This window comes from Aulonocara stuartgranti, assembly GCF_965226115.1.
Source record: "Aulonocara stuartgranti genome assembly, chromosome: 11".
In the NCBI taxonomy this organism is placed as follows: Eukaryota; Metazoa; Chordata; class Actinopteri; order Cichliformes; family Cichlidae; genus Aulonocara; species Aulonocara stuartgranti.
The window spans coordinates 32,231,021-32,257,578 of NC_138947.1; the positions used below are offsets into that span (position 1 = coordinate 32,231,021).

General features: G+C 38.9%; 1 protein-coding gene across 3 annotated transcripts in view; it reads left to right on the forward strand.

The window, feature by feature from the left end:
- The window catches only part of vps13b (vacuolar protein sorting 13 homolog B), a 297,078-nt gene that overhangs the window by 20,356 nt on the left and 250,164 nt on the right, over positions 1–26,558 (forward strand). For all 3 annotated transcript variants that reach the window (XM_082550699.1, XM_082550697.1, XM_082550698.1), the window contains exons 4-12: positions 700–817; positions 11,518–11,685; positions 12,516–12,697; positions 13,300–13,474; positions 18,080–18,339; positions 21,983–22,078; positions 23,472–23,594; positions 24,078–24,215; positions 25,831–25,918. In XM_082550699.1, the coding sequence (XP_082406825.1) occupies positions 700–817; positions 11,518–11,685; positions 12,516–12,697; positions 13,300–13,474; positions 18,080–18,339; positions 21,983–22,078; positions 23,472–23,594; positions 24,078–24,215; positions 25,831–25,918 (1,348 nt within the window). The remainder of the gene's footprint in view (positions 1–699; positions 818–11,517; positions 11,686–12,515; positions 12,698–13,299; positions 13,475–18,079; positions 18,340–21,982; positions 22,079–23,471; positions 23,595–24,077; positions 24,216–25,830; positions 25,919–26,558) is intronic.

Sequence of the window (26,558 nt, forward strand, 5' to 3'; positions counted from 1 at the left end):
GTTCCTGGGCTTGACAGGCCACCGGTGTCTCCAGTGTGGATGACATGTGCTGTCATGGACTAGAGACCTTCATCTTTCTCATTCAAGGACCAGAGTTTATTTGTAGAGGCCACAGGGATGGTTGTTAAATGGTGGGAGGAAGGTTATTCAGAAGGCTATTCAGAAGGTTTAGTGTAAGAAATAGTGGTGCATGGTAAACTTTCTTCTTATCACTGCCACCGCCAGTGATGCAGGAGAGCAGATTCTCAGTTTATATTCATTTCATTACTCTCAGTAACCAGATACACTGTAATATAAATTGTCCTTGGAAGTTAGCACAGTCAAAGGCCGCAAAGATCCTCTTTTCCACTGTCTGATAACAAAATTTATGTTGCTTGGACCTAAGTGGACCCTGGTGTAGTCGTGGACAAAGGCATTATAATTGTAACTTAAGCCATTATATATAAACAAATATATTCAATATTGTTACTCTAATTTCAATCTAAGAAACATGTTTTATGCATGAAAATTCACATATTCCATATCTAATTTAAACAAGAACTAGTTTGCACAATCTAGGATCACAACTACTATATGTTATATTATTACTTTACTTTAATGTGGTTATAACTGATAACTTATAACTACAGAGCTCTTGTAGAGGCCCTTTTGTCCAGCTTCTGTCATCACAGGCATTGTTGTTTGTTTTTGTTTTATCAGGATGACCACGAAAGTGGCTCTAGTTCTACCAGTCGCAGTGTCTCAGACAGCTCCAAGGCTGTGGCCAAGCCCCGTCGCCTACAGCAAGCTGCCCCGAGTGACCCAGACCTGCCTCCAGGTAAGTGATGTAAACTGGCTCAGTGAGGCTGTTCTGATTCCCTCACCTACCTACTTGACATCAACATGTTCCTTAAAAGTGGACTGTCTTAACTACATCAGTTCATATGATCTGATATGGGACTGTCAAAGTGACCACCTCTGGTTAGCTATGACTTCCCTGCTCAACATGCAAACAAACACACAACTTCAGTATACAAAGACCAGAACTCTGCATTGGTCCAATTTTGCAAACCTCCATTCAACTGCAGTTGCAGTTTCAGACTACCGGATTAACCTGTTACCTAAATAGGACCAACTACAAAGTGTGCTTAAAATAAATTTTTGGTGACACACTATGTATGTGCAATATTATAGTTATTATTGTTTTGGATTTGAGTTTTTATTTTTATTTCGTTTTTGTTTTTGATTCTGTTTAGTTTCAGTTCATTTCCAGAGTGGGATTCTCCTGTGAGTTTATTATTATTATCATTATTATTATTATTTTCAGTCTTACATTTATTAATTATTATCTTAATAAATATTGTTATTGGAGGGCACATGCTGAGGCAAGAACTAGGAAAATTAATTCAGGTATTGCAATAAAAGCAGATAACTTTTTGAATGTGTTGTAGACTTCCAAAGCTTCAAAAACGTGTCCACTACTGCCCCATCAAGGAAGATGTTGTTGTTATTTTGTTGTTGTTTTTTACCAAAATAACCAACACTAAGACTGAGGATATATCTATATATTTAGTTGTTGTTTTTTTAATTAGTTTTTCAAGTTCACAAAATTGCTTCAGTTAGTTTTATTTTATCCAAGGACCAGAGGTTTTTTTTTCAAAAGTAGTTAACTAATATTTTTTTCATATTTTATAACTTTACATACTTTAGTATGTATGTATGTATCATCTCCCGTTTACCATATAAGAGTTTTTATTTTGGGATGAGCCACGTAGCGCTGTTTTTCACAAGTGTAAATCACCCAGAGTGAGCACGGGGAATGTGCCTGTTATAAATCATACGGTGATGGCTCTTATCAACAAAGTTCCTTGACCACATGCCTCCCACAGGGCCACGGATTCCATGCCTACCTTACTGCAGCACTCTAGTGCACCTCACAAAGAGCGGTTTTGTTTGAGAGTGGCTGAATAATAGAATTTAAAAAAAAAAATTTATACAGACCTTTCACACCAGAACTTGTGAACACCAGGGCCCTAGTGTGACTGAATGCATTTTTTACCCTAATCTTTTATGTTGGCAGTTTTATTTTTAAAATGTATGGATGCAGTTATTTCAAATACCTCTGAACATATATACTTATGTAAGAAAATTTTCAAGTAGGTGTGCGACAACCTTTCAACCTTTAAGATCTATGAAAAATAATCTGTTTAGAGAGCACGAATGAAGGTAAAAACATAATCCAAGAGGCAGGGGTCATGAGCTGAGTTAGGTCAGCTTGAAAAAAAGCTTCACTTCCAAACCCTGGTGTGGTTGAATGTATGAACTTACACTCCTGGCTTGTTGTATCCTGGGAGGATCCATTTCCAGGCTTTACATTATGAGATAATATCTCTCCCCAGCTGTTAAAGCACGGTTCCTCACACCCAGGCATCTCCCTTTAGGGCTGCTTCCAACAGATCTCCCAGTAGAGTGTGTGTGTGTGTGTGCGCGCGCGCCATGATTTTAGTGTGTTCTTCTGTGTGCACACCCTTAACTTTTCTACTAGCGGACCTTATTTCAGCCCATTACAGACTGCAGAGACAACTTTGGGGTCAGAGGTTGCTGCACCTCGGTAATGGCAAGGAAGCAAATGAATGCCGTAATCCCAACCTACCTAATTAAAAGCTTGAGGTTAAAAGGTAGATGAGGTAAAACTAACCTGCTATGACTCAGACAGAGGATGTTTTCCCAAGAATAAGATACAAACCAAACCTGACAGGAGGCTTTAATGTAGTTGAAGTATGGTGTTTTTTTTTTTCAGAGATGGGATGCTTAACATTAGTGCCTCCACAATCTGTTAAAGTGCTGAAATGTCTTTCAGAAAAAGATCATGTCACTACTATATTACAGTTCCTTTGAGTTACAGAAATTCCTTCAAAAGCCATGGTATACATGTGCTTTTTTAATGTCATTTTATGTTTCTTTAAGTTATTGTAAGGGTAGTCGGCATTAATGATGCTAAAACATAGCTGGGAAGTGCAGCTTTGATGCAAAGACCATTCAGACTTTCAAATCTTGTGACAGAGATGACTCTGTCTCCATGTAAAAACCTAACATAAGTCATAAATAATACATTATCTTTGTAGAATGTGAACTGTTGTATGTACCGTATTGTAAGAAGATGTAATATATCAACAAGTAAAATGGATGCACAGTTGATACATCTCCATATGGATATGCTCTTCAGTGCTAGTACTGGCCAATATACTACCTCACGTGTCAAACTCAAGGCCCGTGGGCCAAATGTGGCCACATCATTTTATCTGTTTTTTGTTTTTTTTATATAACTACAAAACAAAAACATCCACAACAACAAAAAAAGGATAGCAGCTTTTTCTCTAACATGTAGAAAAACGGTTACATATGTAACTTCTTTACACTGACAGACAGGGGAGTTTCACTGGTCCAGCCCACTTAAGTGGGCTGTATGTGGCCCGCAATATAAAATTAGTTTGACAACTCTGTACTGCATTAGGGCTGTTTGAAAAGCTGCACTGTGCTTTCTTTCCACACAACAGTGCATCTTAATCTTGCATTTGATGGTCTTTTAGTGTAAATGCATAACATATGTAATGTAAATACATTCTGTTCAGAATTGTGCACCATTTTTCACTGCATTTTAATTTTCTGTTATTTTTTATTTTAATTACTCAATGTTTTGTTTTTTTTAAATTTGGATTTTGCAGCAATTTGTGACTATATGTCTGTGTAAAGCACTTTATAAATAAACTGTACTTACTTACCTTTACCTATTATGATACATTATTACATACTTTCAGTCGCCATCATGCCATAAGCCAGTTTACAGCTTCCACACTGATACTTGTATTCTAATCCTACTACAGCTATTATGTCATACATCACTATTTTTTAGAATTTTAAAAGACTGGTGATTAACATCCTTTTTGTACTTTCTTGCTAAATATTTTAAGCTATGTCCTTTGTCAGTGTAAAGTTGGTTGTGCAAATAATTTTGTGTCAGAGGCAGTGATAGACAGGTATAATTTTAAGTAAATGGACGATACAAAAATGTGGCAATGGTTGTGTACTTGTTAGCCTTAAGGAAGATCTGTGTTAGATGTGAGACCCTCACAGCGCAAAGACCTGTTTAGATCTTTGTCAGTATCTGCGTTTAAAAACCACTTTGTTGCGTCTTATCCCTTTAACTCCTTCAAAACAACCAAAACTAAACATGGTGATACCAAAAGGCAGGCCCTTCACAATTATCCAGTTATTTAGCTCTGAGCTCTCACATGCTGAATGGATTTATCGTCCTCGTTCACTCTGTGGTGGAAAATAGTGATGTTAATTCATATGCCATGGGATTGGTAGCCACACAAAGACCAAAGACCAAGTGCTTCCACCTTGGGCGATTCTGTGAGTGATTATGTTTACTGCTGCTTGTGGGGGGACGAGTGGCCACCGTTTGTGAGAACCACATTTGCCTGTTCCAGGAGATTCCTGCTTTGGTTCTATTCACGCCGTTGAAAATGTGGTTTGTTTTATATGACTTCAAAGCGATTTAATAGTGGCAGTTCTCCCTTTGAATCTGTGCTAGCCATACTGAAACCTATGAATTTGGTGTATCAGAAGCTGCCCTCCAAATTTTCTGTTTCAAAGCGTGTAGTCCGCTTATAAGTCACAGCATGTTTTTGTGAGTGCAGTAGGATCTTCAGGATTTGGTTTTTTTTTGTTTTTTTTTTACATTTTTTGATTGTGTGTCTAGTTGAAGGAAGCTAGTACACAACAAATATTCTTGACGTGCTTTCATGAGTACATAATTGAATTGTGTGCAGAGGGGATTATTGAGAATGAATAGTTATATCTATATATCTTCTGTTCCCTTAAGGAGAGGAACGAGGCTCAACACATAAGTATGGGAAATCACGCCCTCGTGTTTTTCTTTATTTTAATGACTATTTACATTGTAGATTTTTACTGAAGGAATCAAAACTATGAATGAACACATACAGAATTATGTGTAGTTATTGGTAGTATGTAGTTTCATGAGGTAGTCACCTGAAATGGTTTTCCAACAGTCTTGAAGGAGTTCCCAGAGATGCTGAGCACTTGTTGGCCCTTTTGCCTTCACTCTGCGGTCCAAGTCATCACAAACTATCTATTGATTATACTATTGATTGGGCTTAGGTCAGGTGGCTGTGGAGGCGCAGAACTCCATCACTCAATCACTGGAGAAGGTTTGGCAGCTTCGGCAAAGGTGTCTCTGATGCGCCTTTGCAAAGGCGCACCAGTGACAACCTGAACAGCAGCACCAGGTATTCGTAGACTATGCCCTCGAATGCATACCTGTGGTTCGGGTGTATAGCCACATGATTGTTGCAAACCAATCATCTGTATGCTCGAGTGGGATGGCCTTCGTTGTCCTCCAGGAGGTTTGATCACTGGTGCATCTTTATTTACAAGGCCCTGCTTGGACAAATGCCCACCTACATTTGCGATCTGCTCACACGGAGGAGTACTGTTTCTTATAGCCTGCGTTCAAGCGATCTTCTTCTGCTCAATGTTCCATTTGCCAGAACTGAACTGGGAAAGAGGGCTTTTACTTATGCTGCCCCTTTTACATGGAACATGATGCAAAAAGACTGGAAGATAGCAGATCTTATTTCATTAAATGCTTTTAAGTCCAAATTGAGAGAGCCAGAGAAAAATGTTTTTTAAAATGTAATTGTTACTTATAACATGTATGTAACTTTGTAATTTTAACATGTTGTCGCCTCTTGGCCAGGACTCCCTTGAAAAAGAGGTTTTTAATCTCAATGGGACTTTTCCTGGTAAAATAAAGGTTAATAATAATAAATAATCTGGGCCAGCTGCATTCAAAAGTTGTCTGAATGTTAGCGTCTTGAACTTGTTCATTCATAAATATTTGTTCATGACTCGGAGGTCAAGAATGGGATGAATAGTGTACTTATTTCCTCTCTGAGTATCACTGCTGGCTCCTTGCAAACAGTGGGTTTATAATTCTGAGGCGGTTGATCCGGAACTGCAACTGGTAACTGTGTGGTGAACAACCTGAAGTATGTGGAAGATGATATTGTGCTGTTAGTCAACATCACCTCAGTAGAGTGTACACCAGGGGTGGGCAATCTCAGTCCACGAGGGCCGGTATCCCTGCAGGTTTTAGATCTTTTAGATCTAGATCACCTTGGGTCAACACACCTGAATCACATGATTAGTTCGTTACCAGGCCTCTGGAGAACTAAAGGACATGTTGAGGAGCTAATTTAGCCATTTAAATCAGCTGTGTTGGTTCGAGGACACATCTAAAACCTGCAGGGACACCGGCCCACGTGGACTGAGATTGCCCACCTCTGGTGTACACAGTGGATGATAGCAACGGTTCGCACCACCCACGGATAGGGCGCTTAAGTGTGTCACTGAGGGAGGTGAGCAGCTTCCTGGGCATCGGGTCCTGCTGGGGGCCCAAAGGTGGACCTTTGCTCCAAGCCAACTGACTTAGAACTTGAACGGGAGGCTGCGCTCTCGCTGGAGGCTCACCCACCGCAACAGTGTGTTCTGCTTTCTTGTTGGTGCCTTGGCTTCCCAGGGTCCCACACACTGGGCTCTCCTGCTCATCCTCCAACAAACCATGAATGTCCAGGCCGATGTCCAGCACATCATTGTCTTCCTGCGGAGTGCTGGGCTGAAGCCGGTCAGTGCTCCTGCATAGTTCTGGCTTGTCTTCGGTTAACCCATCAATATATTCTATGGGGTCAGCCCAGATAATTGCGGGGACATCAACAGGATACTCCTCGTCTTTGCACTTGGAGAGGAGAGGGTCATGCCATGCGAGGACAGTTGTGAACAGAAGATTTCTGCTTTTCTTGTTTCAGTTTTGTGTCCGTTCCAAAATGCAAAGTAAAACACTACACAGGAAGACTCAAATTTAGCAGCGTGGGCAGTCTACACAACAACTGCATGGTGGAGGCTAACTCCAACAGGGGCAGTTAAGCTAACTTCAAGCTAGCAGACAATCGAGCTAACTAGCAGCAGCAAGTTAGTCCAGTTTAGCAAAGGTGTTCTTAGTTTTTATGCTCTTTACCTTTCTAAGGGATGACTGTGATAACAGGGGTAATGTGCGCAAGTAGGCCTGTGCATGTCATCACAGGTCATCCGCCTTAAAGGCTTGAATAGAGGTTTTAGCCAGGACACGTGGGGACGTGATATCCTGTACTTATGTGTTGTACCAAGTGAATTGACTGAAAGGAAACAATTTCTTCAGTTTTCACTGAGTGAAATTATATATCTAGCTGAATCACATTATATAGCGATCTTAGTGAGATCTTTTTTCATTTTCTTGTTGGAAACAACAATAAGAGACCTGATAAGAGTTTTCAGTCTACAGTCAAACCAGTAAACAGCACTCATGTCATGAGCAAAACCAGAAGCAGAAAAAAAGGAAATGCACTAACTGTAGCTAAAAATAGCATTCTGTGATTTGATTTCATTAACAGTGATATAGAAACTAACCTGCATTTAATGCAAAGATTACAAATTGCAGCATCCTCTCATCATAAATATCAGCAAGAAAGAAAAAAAAATCCCATACTGGATTGCTGCGATACAGTTCACTAATTTACTAAGACCATCCCCTCACTCTTATTTTGAAAGTGTAGTTGCAGCTAACCAACTAGCCCAGCTGTCTCCACTGTCATTGACAGCAACTGGTGATAATAGTCCTTGTTCTGCTCCTGAGAGCCGCTGTGAGCTGGACAGCCAGTCTAACCAGAACCTGCAGTTTCAGACATAATTCATCTGACGTTCTATCTTGCACATCGAAGCAGCAACACAACAAGAACTAGCACTGCTAGCTGTTGAGAGTATTGGGACATTTACCCATAATGTAAATACAGAAGCTTTTGTAGTATTAGTGGAAACTGCTAACTAAGGAAACAAAATATCCCATACACACGAAGGCTGGTAATTTCTCCAGCTGAGCCGTTGTTCTGCGTTGGTGCCTTGCTGTACCATGCATGGTTGAGTTCCTTGAATCTCCCACTTTACTATAAGGGGCCCTAGAACTGAATAGTTAGCATAATTAGACGGCTTATATTGCTGCTTTAGTAAGAATCTAATCATATATTAATGTGTTTCCATAATACTGCTGGAAAGTTACCTCAGCGGAAGTGAGATCCTTTCACTGCTGTCTTTGCATTTTTTTACGTTACAAACTGAAAATCAATAGTGGCTTACTGTATTTTATTAAAGATGCTGCGTTCCACAACAGGAATTGTATTTATGCTTCTGGTTACATTGGCAATAGTGCTAATACCATTTTAAATAACACAGCAATACAACTTCACAGTATATTTAGTATCTTATGGACTTGTCTTTTTCTTTATGGCTAATAACTGTGGCAAAGCTGATAGTTGCTAATACTTTCCATATACAGGAAAATGGTGAGCATGTACAGTATAGTGTTTCTTTCCTGTATTGCACAGAAGAGACCACTTGGCCTGTTCTTAGATCACATAAAGGAGCTGGTTTTTCCAGCCATTTTATGGTTGAACAGTTTTAAGTGGGCTTCTTCCCTGTGGGCTGCAGCACAGGTGCTGCCTGTGTCAATTGTTTACAGAAGTTCAGAGCAGTGCAATGGCTCACAGGGAGATGGATTGGGGCCTTGGACTTGTTATAGGCAAGAAGAGGTATAACAAGTGTACAAGCATGCGAGAGAGAAAGAAAGGACACCCTGACATGTGTAAATTAGATCCAGAGAGGTAAATAGCAGGGGGTAAAGTGCTGGTTTTACTGCCCAGGCTGCAGGTGCAACATCGGCTTTCTGACTGACCCCAGAAACACACACACACACACACACACACACACACACACACACACACACACACACACACACTCAGCTCCACTCAAGACAAGCACATGCATGCATGCAAGGCCACGCACAAGTGTCATGAACACACATTAAGTATGAGTTGAGTTCATATTATGTCATCCTCTCTTCCTGCTGCTGTGTTTGGTCAGGCAGCAAACTCATGAGAATTTTGTCAATTGGATTATGCTAATACATAGTCGGGCCTGTGCACAAGTGGCAGAACAGTTAACCAATTCATATAAATATTTTCATCAACAGCACCATTTTGTTCCACTTAATTATTGGTTCTGTTATGCCCTGGGCCAGGCATGTAGATACAGGAAGAAAAACATTTGGTTTGGAAAATAAGGGAAAAGCATTAAAGCTTTATATATTTTAACTTGTAGTGACTGTGTTTAACAGTACTTGGGAGGAATGAATAATGCCATTGGTCCTGTGGTTAGGAGGATTTATTGCTGTATATTTTCATATTTTATGGTCGAAACTCCCCTGTCTGTAATATTTTAAGTTATTTCTTACTTTGTTGAGTAATGACCTTACCATGTATGTTTTTCCTGCAAAGCTTCTGTTTCTGGGCGTTACTGTGGCCATTAGGAGGTACTGGTAACACTGCAGGATGGCTCCCTCAGCTCTGTTGAAACCCAATCTGTCATGCTGCTTTTTCTCTTGTGCTTGCTCTAGGCTACTACATCCACCCACTTCCTCAACAGAAGGACTGTCACCCTCACCTCCCTCAGCCTTTAAAAAAGTTGAATTCTGTAATTTCTAGTTTTATGTATAATTGAGAATCCTTTCTCTTCATATCCTCAAAATATGAAAGTCACACTCTCAAATGTTTTAAATTAATTAATGCATTACATTTCTAAAAGTTATGACCCAAGTTTTTCCAGTGTAAATTCACAGTGTACTAAATAGTTATTATGCAGGTCGCTCATTGGTTCTTTTTTTTGCTCTTTTTATTACTGGCAGATTTTGTCATGAGACATATTAATAAATACACTGCAGCCCTGATCTTTTCTTGGTAATACCTACAGAGCCTTTTTTTTTTTTGAGAATTCTGCAAATGTCAGAATTAGTTGGACTGGACATTAAACAGTCATTATGCTACCAGCTCTCTGCTACAGAGTCTCTGTAATGTCTGATTGAACCCATGTGAGAAAACTGCAGGTAATTGTTTGGAGAATTCACATCAAGAAAGTGGGAATATGCAAGTCCTGCCCAGGTGCCACCCCTCACCAAGCAACCCATTTCCATTAGTGTCCTTTTACTTGTGAAAAGGGGAAAAGTTGGAAAAATGCCCAGCCCTGATTATCCTGACCTTTGAGGAGTTCATAAGTTCCTAAATAATTTGTTTTTTTCCCCTTCATATTATGGGATTCCTATGACAGGGATTTATTGTGCTTTTAATTGCACTATTCTGTGTATGTACAAAGACCCATATTTTTATGTATGAGTGTGTGTGAGTACTTATTCAGTGAAAGTTGCTTGTGTTTAAGTGGACACAAAGGTGCCTCAGTAGTTTAATGAGCTTGGAAGGGATATAGTTATTGCAATATGTGCATAATTTGGAGTTAAACAGGATTTTACATCTGAGAGAAAGTAGAGCCCTTCTTAATACACTGCGATTTAAAGAGCTGCAAATTTTGTTGAGGTTGATTTTTTTCTTCTTCTTTCCTTTTTTGGATAGAAGAATAACATGCCAGAATGATCTCTTATTTACAAGTCCATAAATAAACAAATAAATAAATTTTTATTTATATAGCACCTTTCAAGACAGAATCACAAAGTGCTGCACATAAGATCACAAGTCATAAAAAGATTTAAAAAGAGAAAATAAAACAGGCATAAAATTAACCAAAAGCAGTTTTAAAAAGGTAAGTTTTGAGTTGTTTTTTAAAAACAGCTACTGAGTCCACAGTTCTTAATGCTTGGGGGAGAGAGTTCCACAGTCTAGGGGCCACAGTGGCAAAAGCTCTATCACCCTTAGTCCTCCTCTTAGTGTTTTTTATAGCAAGTAAGCCCTGATCAGATGACCTCAAAGACCTGCTAGGGACATAGGGCTGTAGCAGATCAAAGTTGTAGGCAGGTACCAGTCCGTGCACAGCTCTGTAGGTCAAGACCAGGATCTTAAAATCAACTCTAAATTTAACAGGAAGCCAGTGTAACTGAGATAATAATGGTGTCACATGTGAGTACTTGGAGGATTTTGTCAAAAGCCTAGCTGCAGCGTTTTGCACAACCTGCAGACGATCCAGAGAACCTTTGCTTAGACACATAGACAGCGAATTACAATAATCCAAGCGTGACGAAATAAAAGCATGTATAGCAATCTCAAGTTCAGAGCGAGATAAAATCGGGCTTAGCTTAGCCACATTTCTTAAATGATAAAAACAAGACCGAACCAGAGATTTTACATGCCCGTCCAAGGATGGCAGGGGTCAGTGGTACTGAGTCTACACTACACACTATGGAATGTAGCTCTAGTTTTTACTCTTTATTGTGTCTCAACACAAATGTAATCTTTCATATATCTAATATGTCCTTGTCCATGCGTTTTTGGGTCCTGGTAATTAGGTTTATTGTCTTTGTGTCTTTGTGTCCATATTTTATGGGTTAATATGATTCTTATGTTTTAACCTGTGTGTTTGTAGGCTATGTCCAAAGTCTGATCAGACGTGTGGTGAACAACGTGAACATTGTGGTGAATAACCTGATCCTTAAGTATGTGGAAGATGATATTGTGCTGTCAGTCAACATCACCTCAGCAGAGTGCTACACAGTGGATGATTTATGGGAAAGAGCCTTCATGGACATTACTGGTGAGCAATAGCCTCTTAAATTCCTTGGTAATTAGATTAACTAGTAAACATACTGAGATAGTAGCCCCTATAGTAAACATTTTAATAATTAGTTTTAAAAAAGGACAAACAAATGTAAAGATGTCTCATTTTTAAAGCCAATACTTGAGAGAAGGATATAGTATGCAGATTGAGATATAGTATGCACATGTATGTACAATATATTTAAATGTAGCTTGTTTCCTTCAGGCCTTGTGCTCATATGCATTTACTCTATATGTTGTCTATTATATTATTATTATTATTATTGCAAATAGCACTGCCTTAAAAGACCGACAACAATGTTCAAATTTCTGGCACAGCAGCAGAGGGAGAGCTTTTCCCTTAAAGTACATCATTTGTTGTTTGGGTTTAGCACAGGTGATGTTAACAGGAATAAGCCCTATGTAAAGAGTGCTAGAATTGTGTCTAGAAAAATAATGGCTGCTAATGTGAATCGTCCAACATCAACTCAAGTGTCAATGAAGTTTCTGGAAGCTGCTGGGAAGAGGAAGAGGAAGTGTTCTTCACATACTTCTTGAAAGCAACTAGTGAGTACTGTAATGGTTACTGGCACTGTTTAGACAGTGAAATAATTCTGGGAATAGATCCTGTTATCATTCTGCCAAGGGTAAGTGAATCAGTGTCAAGTGAGAACCTGATGATGTGTGGCCAACTAAATCACTGATAATGAGAATTTGTTGTCAGGAGCTGCTCTCTGTTAGTGTGTGCATAATTTAACTTGTTTGTTTTTAATGATACCTAATTTTGTTTTAATCCTTTTTTCTTCTCTTGCTTTTTTCTTTGTGCAGCTCCAGAGTTGGTCCTAAGGAAACTGATCAACTTTGCTGACTGCACCGTGTGTTTGGACAAACGGAATGCTAGCGGCAAAATTGAGTTTTACCAGGACCCGCTCTTGTACAAATGCTCCTTCAGAACACGCCTCCATTTTACATATGACAACATCAACTCTAAGATCCCATCTGTCATAAAGGTGAGCCAGCCTGTGATTTTAGGAATAACTCTATAACTGCCATCATCTTAGCAAAGCTCAAGGAAATGTTAGGGGTTAATATAATTTCAATATGCTGTTGTCTGAAGATTCCATATGATGGAAAAACTTACATTTCTATTAACAGTTTACAGATATCAAAGATTAATGTGGCTGACTTTTGTTTGGGCAGCTGTTCTCACATCAATAGCAGGATAATGACTAATATCAGTGAATTGTTGTCAACCAGTGACTTTAAATATATGTGGAAGACAGCTGCTTGTTTTGGGAAGATTTTACTTCCTTCATGAAAATCTAAGGTACCACTAGAAATGATCTGAGACACGACTGAAGTAAAATCGGTGTTAGAATTTTAAGTCAAGTGCTGTTAGTACATACTTTTTGGGGGTACTAATCCATTTTGTATAACTGCGAACACTTAGTTGGACAAAAGCTCTTCTACACTAAGATTTGTTTAGAACAAATATTTTAAAAGTACTGGAATTCTAAGAGAAGATGATAGATGCGTTCTGTATTTTTCATATAAATCTGTGCATTAATTGGATCAAATATCAAAATCTAATTTATAGCTAACTATTTTTCAGATCCATACCATGGTGGAGAGCCTGAAGTTGTCCATTACCGATCAGCAGCTACCCATGTTTATACGAATCTTGGAGCTAATCATTGCTCTTTACTATGGGGAAATCGGAGGACACAAAGAGGATGAGGGTGAAGAAGGCACTGGGCATGCAAGGGATTCTGGAGCAAGTTCACCTGGTGAGTGAGATTTCTTATGGAAAGCAACAGTAATTCTCTAACACTTTGATTGGTTTGTTAATGTTTTATGTTTAAAACAAGTTTTAAGACAGTCCACAAAAATTCAGTATCATAATAGTAATTAATTATAATTCCGTATCATAATTGAATTTCAATTTTAGACTTAATCACTAACAACAGCTAAAGCATACGTATGTTTTGCTCTATGAACATTTCAGTGGCTAAGTATGCTTCTTATCACCATAGCATGTTTGAATCAAGTGACATACAAAGCAAAATAAATCAAATTTTGCATGGTCTTACTTCATGGTCATCCCATGACTCTGCATGTTGCCTTATTCCGATCAGGGGCTCTGTCTTTTTTATATGTTGCTGTTATTCCTAAATGGGACATTTAACATCGCTTTGACCATGGTGTGCACTCCTCCTGCTTTTTCCACAAACAAAATCTGGAGCGTATAACTCGATACAGACCATTGTCATCAGGCCTGATCACCTCCATGTGGTTGGAAGCAGGAGAAAGCAGGATAAGGAGAAGAAACTAGGTTGAATCAAACACAGGTCTACCTCTATCTTTCTAATTGGAGCACATGGTAAATCACACTGTTTATGTCCAGCTGTGAAGCAAAACGCATAGGTGCAGTTGTTTAAAGGCAGACACTGAGTTGTACAAAATTGAACACTCACAAAACTGCACTCATTGACATATATTTATACAGTATACTTTGAATAACTGTGGTTATTTAAAAAAAAAAAAAAAGACATCCCTTTTCCCCTGAACACCTCTTAAAATGCTCATGTATGAAGTGTCATGTCCTTCTGGGCTAAATCAGCCTCTCTAGCACCAGGAGCAAATTATGGTGGAATAGAAGTAGTGGGCAAAGGGGAGCGTAGACAGCCCCACACACGGCCCTTTCCTCGCTCGCTCTAACTCCCTGCCTCTTGGCGTGGAACTTTCGTTGCCAGTTGGCGCAGCTTCCAGTTCAGTGTCCAATGCCAGATGTAAGAGTCGGTGTCATGCTACTGCTATGCGGAGCCTCTGAGAATGAATTAGTATCCCATCACAAAAATATACAAGAGGGGACCAGCTCTTGGAACCTGAGCACCCCCAGATCTTGTTATGCTGGAAGTAATCGTCAGAGTGAAGAAGCTGGAGGGGGCAGGGGGGCAATTGTGTGTATATGCACTGTAATAAGTAGGTGTGTGTGTTGAGAGGGCTCCAAACATATTCATAAACATGATTTTAAATGTGTGCATTTCAGATTTATGAAATAAAGCTGATTTTTTTCCCTCCTGGAAAAAAAATAAGAACAATAAAACTAAAATGATTTATTCTTTTTAATGACAAAATATAATTTTCCAAACCAGGACAGACAGCCATACATTGAGTCGGAGCACTACACTTGTAGAGACTGAATTGGCTTTCATGCATATTTATTGTTCATGGGTTATAGTTTGTAGGAAACAGTCATTGTTACATGATTGCTGGAATATGATACCAACATTGTGCATAGTACTTCATAACATTCATTGATTTCCCATAGGCTACTTGAGTCTTGCTGCATATTCTGGTTCCACTGGCCTGTATGTGCGTTTCATTTATTTACTCTTGCTTTGAGTTGGCTTTTGTAACTGATACTGTTGCACTGATTGAATTTTCCTAGTGTTTCTTTGTTTGTTTGTTTTTTTTTATAAAATATGGTTTATTTGTGTGAGGGTGTATATATGTGGTCAAAAGATTGAGTTGAGAGTAAGGAATAAATTCTGTATCTACTGTGTAATGTATTAATAAGTCATGACTTAAGTGGTCTGTTTTTAAAAAAAATTTCAAAGGGAATATTAATTTTTCCCACATGTGAAGGTGTTTTTCTTTTTGCCAATTATTGAAGTGGAAAAAGCCTTGTAATGTGTTTATGTGCCCATGATTCACTGTGGCTGCATGTTGTTTGTTTGAATCGTTTCCTTTTAGGTAAGAGCCAATGTCTCATTAATGAATAGGCTTGTTAGGTGAAGATTGTGCGATATTTGTGTGTCACTAACCAAAACAACCCTTCGGTTAGGATTACATGGCTAGTTTTCTTACTGTCTGAAATTCAGTGAAGTCTGAGAAAAACACTAAAGAATTAAGTGGTTGGAAACATAGATGACTAACATGCTTGGATGGACCAGCTGGTCACAGCAGTGAAAGTTGTATGGTTTCAAGAAGTATGTGAAGAATTATGAACTGAGGACAGTGGCTGCTGAAGTGTGGCAGGGTGTGTGCATCTCTGTGTAACATACATGAGCCCTTATACTTGTTACTTTTCTCCAATATCATATGTGCATGTGGATGGGACTTGGTGTTTAGTGTTTGCTTTGTAGGAGGGCTTAGCCTCCATGTCCCTTGAAGTGTGCTGAATGGAAAGGACCTTCACACAGGAATCAACCAGAAACCACAGGCTGTGTCAGTGTTACTAACCTCAAGTAGCTCCCTAGTGATAATACATTGGTATGACAGGACATTGTTTCTTTTTTTGTAGTGTTACTGTGAACATGGGATGACCATTGAATTGAGTGGTTTAGTGGTTTCTGCTATTAAAGTTAAAATTGCTTTTACGGTAGTATGATGTTAATGTCATGCTGGTAGCAAAAATGCTGTAAGTAAGTTCAGTCATGAAAAAAAAAACGTCGTTATGAATGCATTGCACTATGGTATGTGTTTTTTGCATCAGTGGTTATCTGTTAAGCTTAGATTGAGTCTTAACATGTATGCATGTCTACACAAACACCTGCACTATCAGTAGATAGGAGTAGCCTTCACTGAACGGTCAGGTAACAGTCCACCTCTCCCTCTATAAACATGGAGGGACATCTACTGGCCTGTGAGAGCACTGCCTCTTTTTACTACTTCCCACTCACTTTCTGTGTCACTGTCTCTTACACCGAATCCTTTCCTAGCTTAGGCCTACCCTGCTGCTTGAAGACTCTGGACTAAGAGAAACCGTACATGACGCTGACTGTCATGCAGTTCTTCTGAGCTCTACTTAAGGATATATGGACAGATGTTCATAGAGTGCTGCAATACATACATTGTTAGTTGGCAGACACTGATTGTACTCCCAGAGCAGGGATACTTCACACCTGTGTGGTCATAGTGCTCAACGCCAAGGCAGCATACATTCTGGCCAGACTACATCATCGTTTGGGAATTTTTCACTCACTTCTAAGGCTTAATACTTCAAAGTGTCCTTAAGCTGCTCTGTTTTGATCACTTGATTGGTGATTGTGCTTTTATTTTGATTGCCTTGTAATTCAAATGTAGACTTCGTCAGGCTGTGATGTGAAGTGAAAGAGCATAACTTGTTAAACTGACACCTCAAAGGCTTTCTTGAGTAAAAACAAAAAAAAAAGGAATGAGCGATGGAATCAGACAGGGAGATTGGGATGGAAAGACAGATAAAAAAGCCATAACATGGGATTTCCAGCTGCCAATTCACAAAGTGAAAGATTTAATTAAAATATGTCATAATTTTCACCGCCTTACCCTCTGGGATTCCTAAGTTGTGACCTCACGGACAATATTGTTTTCTCGTAGAGGACGTGAGGCCACAAGGAATGGAATTACACATTCTTATGTATTGACATCAGCTTCCTCTATCCCAATGTGTATGGAAACATACATGATGGGACCAGTTCAGGGGTCAGGATCAGGAATGGATGGGTGCATGGTGGTTTTTTGAGTGCTCAAATGGTAATTGGAGAAAAAGTGAAGACTTTTGGTTGTTTTTGTAAACCTACCCCGACAACTTGCCACTCTGTGGATTTTCTACAAAGTAGCCAGTGCTTTAGTCAGCTCCACCCCATCTTCCCAAACTTATAGTTAACACTATTGCTAAGTTTTACCTACGCTCCTAGCCAAGCAGTGTTTATGCTAGTGGCTCATAGTTACCTGGACTCCTGCATGGCCTCCATTTTAGTAGTTGGCTTCTTACCAAACATGTGATTTGACCACACGCATAACTGAAATTGGCCTGTGCTGTTGGGTCCAGCACAGACTGCCTTGACCACTGGGTCCAGTCAAAGCCCTCCTCTGTCAGGATGCTGGCTGACAGCCTTTGCCCTCTGGCCTCTGCTGGAATGAACTTCCTCTTGCTCTGTGGAATTCATGCAGCAATGAGTTCATGTAACCCACAAATACTTACACACCTGCCTGCTGGAGCATTGGCAGAAACTACTGTGAAACTTCCTTGTTCTCTGCTGTTTTTGTGTGTTCTGTTGACAGCTGAAACAACTTGCTAGAATTAAAATGCCCCGAAGGAAAGGGTAAATTAATTTAGTGTGCCGCCCTGCATACAGACACTTCCATTATCTGCAAGTTTCCCCTCTCTTTAACCAGGTTGTATTCAGAAACTGCCACTTTAAATGCATTTACCTGTTGGGGTAAAAGTGTGCTAGAAAGGAATTATGTCACTGTTTTGTTTTGTTTGTTTGTTTTTTGTGTGTGTGTGTGTAGGGGGGGGGTTGCTGATATATAGATTTTTCTCTTTTACTGCAGCTAATTCAGCAGCAGTAAAATCCTAAGTTTATGTTTAAATGATATCTAATTAAGACTTTTATCTCCTTCAGGAATGGATGTAGATACGGAAAGGCGACCTAGCCAAGACCTCTACATACAGTCTGGTAATCCTGATGAAGCAAACCAAGGTTGGGTGTCCTGGGCTTGGTCCTTCGTTCCAGCCATTGTAAGCACAGAGGAAGAAGGAGAGGATGGTCTCTACCAGCAGCGAGAGACGGGAAGCATCCCCAACAGCTCCCAACTCCACACACCCAAAGACCCCATTGTTTCCATAGGCTTCTACTGCACCAAAGCTTCTGTTACCTTCAAGGTAAATAAGATGTTTGATAAAATAAAATAAAATAAACACATCACCATCTTAACTTAAATACAAAATTATGTTTCGATATAAAATAAATGTCCATTTCCACAGCAGTGGATTGAGCATTCATTGGACTTGTGTTAAGCCTGTGACGCTGCTGCTGTTTGTAATATAGCAAGAGTTCATTTATCATTTAGAACAAAGGATTTAACTAAATACTAGCAAATTCTGGAAGTAACCGTCAAGCTGAATGTTTTGGAATGGCCTTCAGTCCTCCCAACAAAATATCAATCAAAATAATACAGAACTGGAAGCATTTGAAACAAGAATAAGAGAAAATCCCATAAACAAGAAATGAAAGACTCCTCACAACTACAAAAAGTATTTACAAGCTAGGATATTTTCCTAGAGGAGGTTTTACTAAGTACTGACCATGAAGGGTCATGGACTATATGTAACCCATTGGCTTCTGTAGTCTCAATTTTAAAGCCTCAGTTTAAGCTGTTTTGGCTCTTTTGGAGCCAAAGTAACCATATTTCGATGTTGGATTCATAAATTGTATGGGTGCAATGCACAGACCCGGATACTGGCTAGTTAGCGCTGAGTATAGTCAAGTAAAATACTAGAATTTCACTTGGCAGAAATGAAACACAAACTCCTTTATGATCCGTGCCACACAGGAACCTATATATTTTTCCAGATAAATGCTCCAAACTGCACCAACATCGCGAGCAGGGTCGAGAGGTTTATTTTAGTCACTCGAAATATTGAAGGTGAGGCCTATCAGACAGCTGCCTGTGGCTACAGCTGCCTGTGGCACACCTGTCAATAAAGCAACCACAATCCTTACTTTCAGCCTTATCAGTATCTGCATCTCTGTTTTTTCCCCCCCTACATCACAGTTGTTACAAAGAGAGAAAATATGCACCGAGCTCAAAACCATACTCCTTACCCTTGAATAATCCTTTTACTTCTGTTAACTTATTTTAACATTGAAAGCTTTCACTGGGGGGGACTTGCTTTTCGTACATTTCGGATATGAGGTAATTTTTTTTTTACCACTCTGCCAGTGTAAAAGAACCAATCTGTCAAGAATCTGTTATGATTTCTACATTTAGGATCCCTTTAAATTAGAATTTTTTTGTCTTCAGTGCATTATTGTCACTCTCACTGGCCACCACACAGTTGCATATTTTAATTTAATGGTCAGTTTCATCTCAAGTCTCAAAAACTGCTTGATCCTCAGGAAGCCCTAATCCTCTTTGTGTTTCTGTGTGCGGTATAGGGGAGGGCAGTATAACCGCTAACTAGCGTCTCGGGTCACATTAATGTTTTAAACATTATACATGGTGTGATGACTATTGAGAAATGGACCCCAAGCTTTAATCCTGCCTGCTCACTCAGAATAGTTGGAATTCATCTGTGTTTCCTGTCAGATTCAGGCACTTTAGATCACATTACTGGTCTTGTGTGTGTGTGTGTGTGTGTGTGTGCGCGTGCATGCGTTTGTGTGCGAGAGCGTATATTACTTGACGGTGTGTGATCAGTAAAGGGGAGGTTTGTCTCAGGCCAAACAGACTTTGGTGTTTTTCTAATAATGTTTAAATTGTTCCTGTATTGTTTGAGTTCTTTTAATCAATTAATTGCCTCTCGTCTGCAATAATTGCACACAGCTGAAACGATGGTTTTTAAAGCGTTCTTGTCTCTTTCCTACAAGGAAGTATTTAGTATGAAGGAATTTTCATGTCTTTGAACAGCCACTGCTTCAACCTGAGTTTGACATGAATGTGAAATCAGAGAGGTATTTTTAGATTGCTGACGCATTACTCCTCAGATCTCTTTGATTAGAAACATTGGCAGTGTAATTTAATGACTTTTACTCACATAATGCATAGTTTAGCACTGACCATTTGTTCCCCTCTTTTACTTTTGCATACTTGCCAAACTCTCATTACATGCCAGACCTCGTGCCATTTTTCATTTGAAGAAACATTGTTTCTTTAGATTGTTTCTCTTAATTATAGAGCCAATAGTCGAATTCAGTTGCTTCCACAGTTGGTTTTAAAACCAAACCAGTGATCGATCCATGTTACAAGGACAGTGTTTACTGTTTTTACATTTTAAAGATACCTCATAGAGAATAATTTGATTGCATTCTACTCTAAATTATAATAAATGGGACTTTATAGGAAAGATATTGGCAGCCGCAGCTTTGTGTATTTGTGCTACTAACCCGTCTTCTGTCAGCTGTGTCATTTCAGACTTGGGTACAGTCAGAAATGCCCCAACAGACTAGATTGAGAACTTCTATATTCTTATTGGATGTACATTCATAAGGTTTGTCTGCTAATTTGCAGTGATTTACTGTCAGTGCCACTGTACGCTGATCTGGGCAGACAGATCTTGCCATTACTCACTGGGACTCTCAGGTTGGAGTCAGGTGGCCCCTGCACGTGATTAAACCATCAAAATTGAAAAAAGGGGAAGGGAATGAGGGCGAGAGAGTCTGCTCCATCAGTATGGATAATAGGGCACAGCTGCTTTTCCCTCTACACCTGCTTCCTGTTGAATGGGTTAGGGTCTGCACATTCTGCACTACACCCACTGTTTTGAAAGTAGCCAACCTCAGAAGCATTGCGTTGAACCCTTCTCACCCTGGCCGACTAGTCTTGACCAGGTGCTCTCTCTGTCTGCTGGCTGTCATGCAATTCTTCTCAGCTCTACTTAAAGATATATGGAGATATGTTCATGAGCTTGTGTGGTGCAATACATATATTCTTAGCTGGCAGACATTGATTGTATTCACAGAGCGGGGATATTTCACACCTGTGTGATCATAGTGCTCAACTCCAAAACAGCATACATACTGGCCAGGCTACATCACTGTTTGAATTATTAAGCCAAAGAAGTGAGTGAGAAATTCCCCAGTGGCCCTTAAGCCTGGTCTGTTTTGACCAGGTGCTCAGTTTCTCTCTTCCTCTCTACTTTCACTATTACTCAACAACCAAAATTAATATTCTGCTGAACCATTCCCCTTTTATAGTCAGTTTACAAATACAATAAATTGCACATTTCATTTTCCCCTTGGTATGTGAATCGCTTTAGTCATAGTTTTATAGTCATCCCACTAAGGCCAGAGTCTCCTCCAAAAGCAAGGAGGGGATGTCCTGTGGGTTGATGAATGTTCTTGGAATCCAAACAGTACTACAGCTAGCATCTAGTCTCTAATCTAAGAAAATCTTGTTTGGATGCCGTTGTTGGTGGTTTTAACCATTATTTTTCTCTAGTTCTTCACATCGGACACTTCCAAAACCTTTGCTTATTTTTCAAATCATGCATTTGTTTTAACTGTCGGTGAAACCGTTAATGTCCTCGGCTAACATTTTGAATAAACTTTCTCTCATCTAATTTTATTATTTCAAGTTTATTGCTGCAGTTCTTTTTTGATCCTGCCAAATCACGGCAGGTGAACTATTTAAGACATCAGTATTCATCATCCAATACTTTCATTTTTTGGGGACACCAAGTATATTACTGTTTAATTAAAAAAAAAAAAAGAAGATGGAAAAAAATTAATTATTATTCTTTTCTTGTACTTTTCATGTTTATGTATAAATTATATTTAGTCTTTTTATTTTTATTTTTCTCTTAGTTGACAGAGACCCAGTCAGAGAGTAGCTACTATAGTCCTCAAAAGGTCAAATCCAAGGAAGTCCTGTGTCTAGAGCAAGAGGGAATCACGATTGAGGTAAGTTTATAGTTTCCCCTATCATTTGTGATGTAGTGCATTGTTGTGGGGCTGAACGGAGATAGATATGAATTTTACTATACTCAGTTACACTAAACTGTTACAATTTTTAGCTAATCAGTTATCTCCATATTGTAATTTTTAATTGATGTTGTCATTGTAGAAATGAGAGAAAAGAAAGTAAATGCTATGCATTTATTCTTAAGGAAAATGTGACGTTTTTATCCTGATGTAGATTTCAGCCCCCACCATGAATTGTTCCACAACAGTGGCATTTACTATTATCCACTCTGAACTTTGTTATCTATCACGGCATGGGAAGATCAGTAAAGATACTATTTAGTTACTTACTCATTAGTCACAGTTTGGCTGAAGTTCCTGTTAAATCTCTCCATGAGTACATGAACGAAGCCTTGTCAACTCACTAATCTTTAGCTTCTTGTACACACACCGGAGTCTGAATCAAGCTCACATCTGATCATTTACCCATTTTCCCTCATAGAGAATAGTTTTAAACCCTTTTCTCTGATTACCTGGTTGGAGTAAGAAAGGGGTTTTGTGCCCCTGAGATTTCTACCAGGTGTGAAAAACAGAGTTTTCCAGTTCCAATTTTTATAATTTATGCCTAGTCTCAACGAGAGAAGTCGAGCAGCTTGAACTAGAACTAAATATGAGTGTTGAAAGGAAAGGGGGCGTCTGGCAAAAAAGGGGAAACTAGGCCTTATAATAATTGTATGGGGAAACATAAAATGTTTTATTAGATTCTCTGTTTAGCTATCTGCTGGGTAAAGCAAAGACACAGAGAGAAAAGAGGGAAAACCACACCTTTGTGGTTGTAGTAGCTGCTGGACTGCTACTGCACTGAAATATGCATCACTCTCAGTCGAAAAGAGAAGCTGCCTTGCTTTTTTTTTTTTTTTTTTTTAAATCATGACAAAATGAGCCCGCAACCTCAATATAACCACAAACCAGTATAGCATGACAAGTCTTGGTATCCACTATTTTGTCAACACTACATTATACATTTAAAATCTATAATAATTTAGTAGTTAAGTTGGTCAAAGAACATCTGTGAATTATTGAAGTCTTCTGTTGTTTATTCCCATTGGTGTCAGTGGATTGTTTTAAGGCCCATAGATGCCTGGTGTTCTCTTGGCAGAGACTTCTGCAGATTAACAAATAAATTCCCTCATCATTTAGTAAAGTTATTATTGTTGATTATAATCAATTATTCTATTAAAAGACAAAGACACACACACACACACACACACACACACACACACACACACACACACACACACACACACACACACACACACACAATATGCACACTGTGTCCACTGTGTTCTTGGTGTTAAATCTGAGCTGAGTCTTTCTTTGGGTTTTATTTCAGGTGCTCATGATGGGGGAGCCCTTCTTTGATTGCCAAATCGGTTTTGTGGGATGTCGGGCACTTTGCCTGAAAAGCATCATGGGTGTACGAGATTTTGAGGAAAACATGAACCGCCGTGAAGAGGTGAACAAAGTATTTGTAAAAGATCACATTAAAATTAACTGAGAGTTAAAATTCTAGGAACTTTGAGAAATATTAAAATAATTTAAAAAGCCCCAAACACTCAAGCAATGTCCCAGCAGCCTCCAGTGTCAGGAAGAGGTTAAAATATTGTGATGAACTTTACTAAAAAACAAATTCAAGGTCCCCTTTAAAAAAAATATAGAACGGAATATAATATAATATGTTATAATATATATATTAACAAAATTAGCATTTTTGCTATATTAAATCAATAATGGGGTCAACTGAGCTTTTTCCCTTTTTTATGAATATGAAATAAATTATCAGATTTTGCTTTTTAGGTGTTTGATGAGTATATAAACATTTTATTTTAAAAGATCTTTCTGAATTTTGTTTGTTGTATGGATTGTATTGTTTCTTCAGCCTGAAACGTGTCCTCTTTGCTATTCACATTTGTCTTTGAATTTGTCATTTTGTGTACAGGATGCAGTGTTCTTCAGCTGTGGGGACAGTCTCAGTAGTAAAGGAATGACGTATCTCACCAACTCTCTTTTTGACTATCGGAGCCCAGAGAACAATGGAGTCAGGGCTGAGTTTATCTTGGATGCTGCTAATCACAAGGTCACAATAACCAGAAGTCTGTGCTATTTTACCCAAAAATATTAGCCCCCCCCCCCCAACAGAAAAAAAACCAAAGTGGAAATTACTGCCTTTTTCTGGGATAGATGGACAAAATGCAGTAATTGATCTATTAAAAAATAGTAATACTAATTTAGTGTAGTAGAGGAATCTTTTGGTTGTCTAAGTAGTGCTGCTGAAGCCATCATTCTGATAGCTCTCAGCTCACTTCATCAGCCTTTGCAGCTCAAGTGTTGACTCTACTTTGAAATATTCATGACCCTCGATGATGCAATTGTTTGGAAATCCAGCCATCCATCTCTTCATGCATAAAGCCTACAACTCAGAGGTTTCAATGTTTATTCATTAGTGGTTTTGAAACCAGCATGGCTTTGATCCATAAGAATGCAAGAGCTATTAGGGACCTCCTAATAAATATTACTCATTAACCTGCCAGTCTGATAAGGCTAGTCTGAAATCTCTGTTTAGAGAAACTGTGGGCAAGTTTGGGGTGGGGTGTTAAATGTGTAAAGGGGGCCTGTGTAATTCTTTCTCTCAATTTCCTGCTTGCTCACTCATTCTGACTGTTTATCAGTGGTTTAGTGTGGTGTAGAAATATAAAAATACTGTGGAAGACAAGGTCAGTTGTTCTTGACCTGCAGACTAATGATGATGAGCCGTGACCGATACACTAACTCCCAGGTAGTTAAAATGAGATAAATTGGATGTTTTTATCCTATATCTCATTTTCATTTGTAAATAATGACCTAAAATAAATAGCATGGCTATGTAAGAATGCTTTAGTAGTTAGCTTTGTCACTCAGGTGATGCCTTGATGTGACCAGCTGGGATTTTTCTCAGTGGGGTGTATATGTCTTTATGTGTCCACTATGTTCTTCTTTGCATGGACTGTAGGCCCTGTGTGGTCAAAAAAACAAAACTGATGAGGTCTTCCTCTAATTTTTTTAATAGTTTTTTTTAAAACATTAAATCAATTGTTGTGTAACTTAGTTACAAACTCATTGTTATTATGAATAACTCATTATGTTCTGCAGACTTTTTGCTTACGGGTTCATTGTGTGCTATTAATAGCTTGTACAATAAATTATGAATAACATTTCACAATTTTCATAATGACCACATCAACCGTAATCACAGTCATACAGCTTTGATTTGTTAGGAAAAAGTCTTATCATCAAGTAGATAAGATATATATTTCCTTTGGCATATATCCAGCTGAATGAGGAAACTTTCAATTTCTTTTATCAGTAGCCTTTTACTCAATAAATAATAGACTTGGTATCTGGTCAATTCCTTATTTAAGCGTCGTTATTATGACTGAACGTACTGCTTTTTGCACGAAAAAATCAGTCAAAGAAACCAGACTAAGTTAGCACTTTTTAATACAGGTAATATTACGGACTTCCCTAAAACAAACAAATAAACAAAAGACCCTCTAAATATCCAGCTAAGTGGATCAGTGCTTAGTAACTCTTTATCTCTAATTTGACCCCCACCACCATATCTCCCTTGACCCCAGTCATTGCCACTCTTTAAGGCTATCTGCTTGTTTGCTCCCTTACTGCGATATTTACCCAGCTCTACTTTTGTTTGACAGGAGACCTATACAGAGATAGCGGGCATGCACCGTTTCGGTGCTTTCTACATGGATTATCTCTACACAATGGAGGACAGCAGTGGCAAAGGTATTGTTCTAGTTCATTCTCTCTTGCAGAGCTTGTTTGGTCACCTTGCCACCTCTTCTCTCTTTTTCTTTTTATCTGTCATGTTCCCATTTTCTCTGCCTGGTTCACCCTTTCTTTCTTTCTTTCTTTCTTTCTTTCTTTCTTTCTTTCTTTCTTTCTTTCGCTCTTTCGCTCTTTCCATCTCTTTTCGTCTCTCCTCCCTGTCAAACAAGCCCCATGGAGACTTGAAGAAAGAGCTTGTCTTGTTTCAGTCACAGCCACCTGGTCCTTGACCCTTTCTGTCCTCACTCTCACCCTAAACTTACCTGGAGGGCAACTGTCAGAAGTGTTTAGTCTGTGTTGACACATATTTGAGTTTCTCTCTCCCTGGTGCTTGTTGAAACACTGTTTTCCCTCTGTCTCTTTACCTGTAAGCTCTTGAGAAAGTGAATAGACCTCTCTTGCCTAATTAGATGTCACTCTTCCTGGCAGAAGCCTTAAGACAGACAGCGTTCCTCATTCTTTAGTTGCAACTTTAAGTGTTGTTTTTCCAAGTTAGGAATTTCTGACAATCACATTGAGAGATAAATAATGCGTCCTTCAGTCCAAAATGCTAACTTCTTAATTAAAATGTGAAAAAATATAATAGCTCAGTTTTATT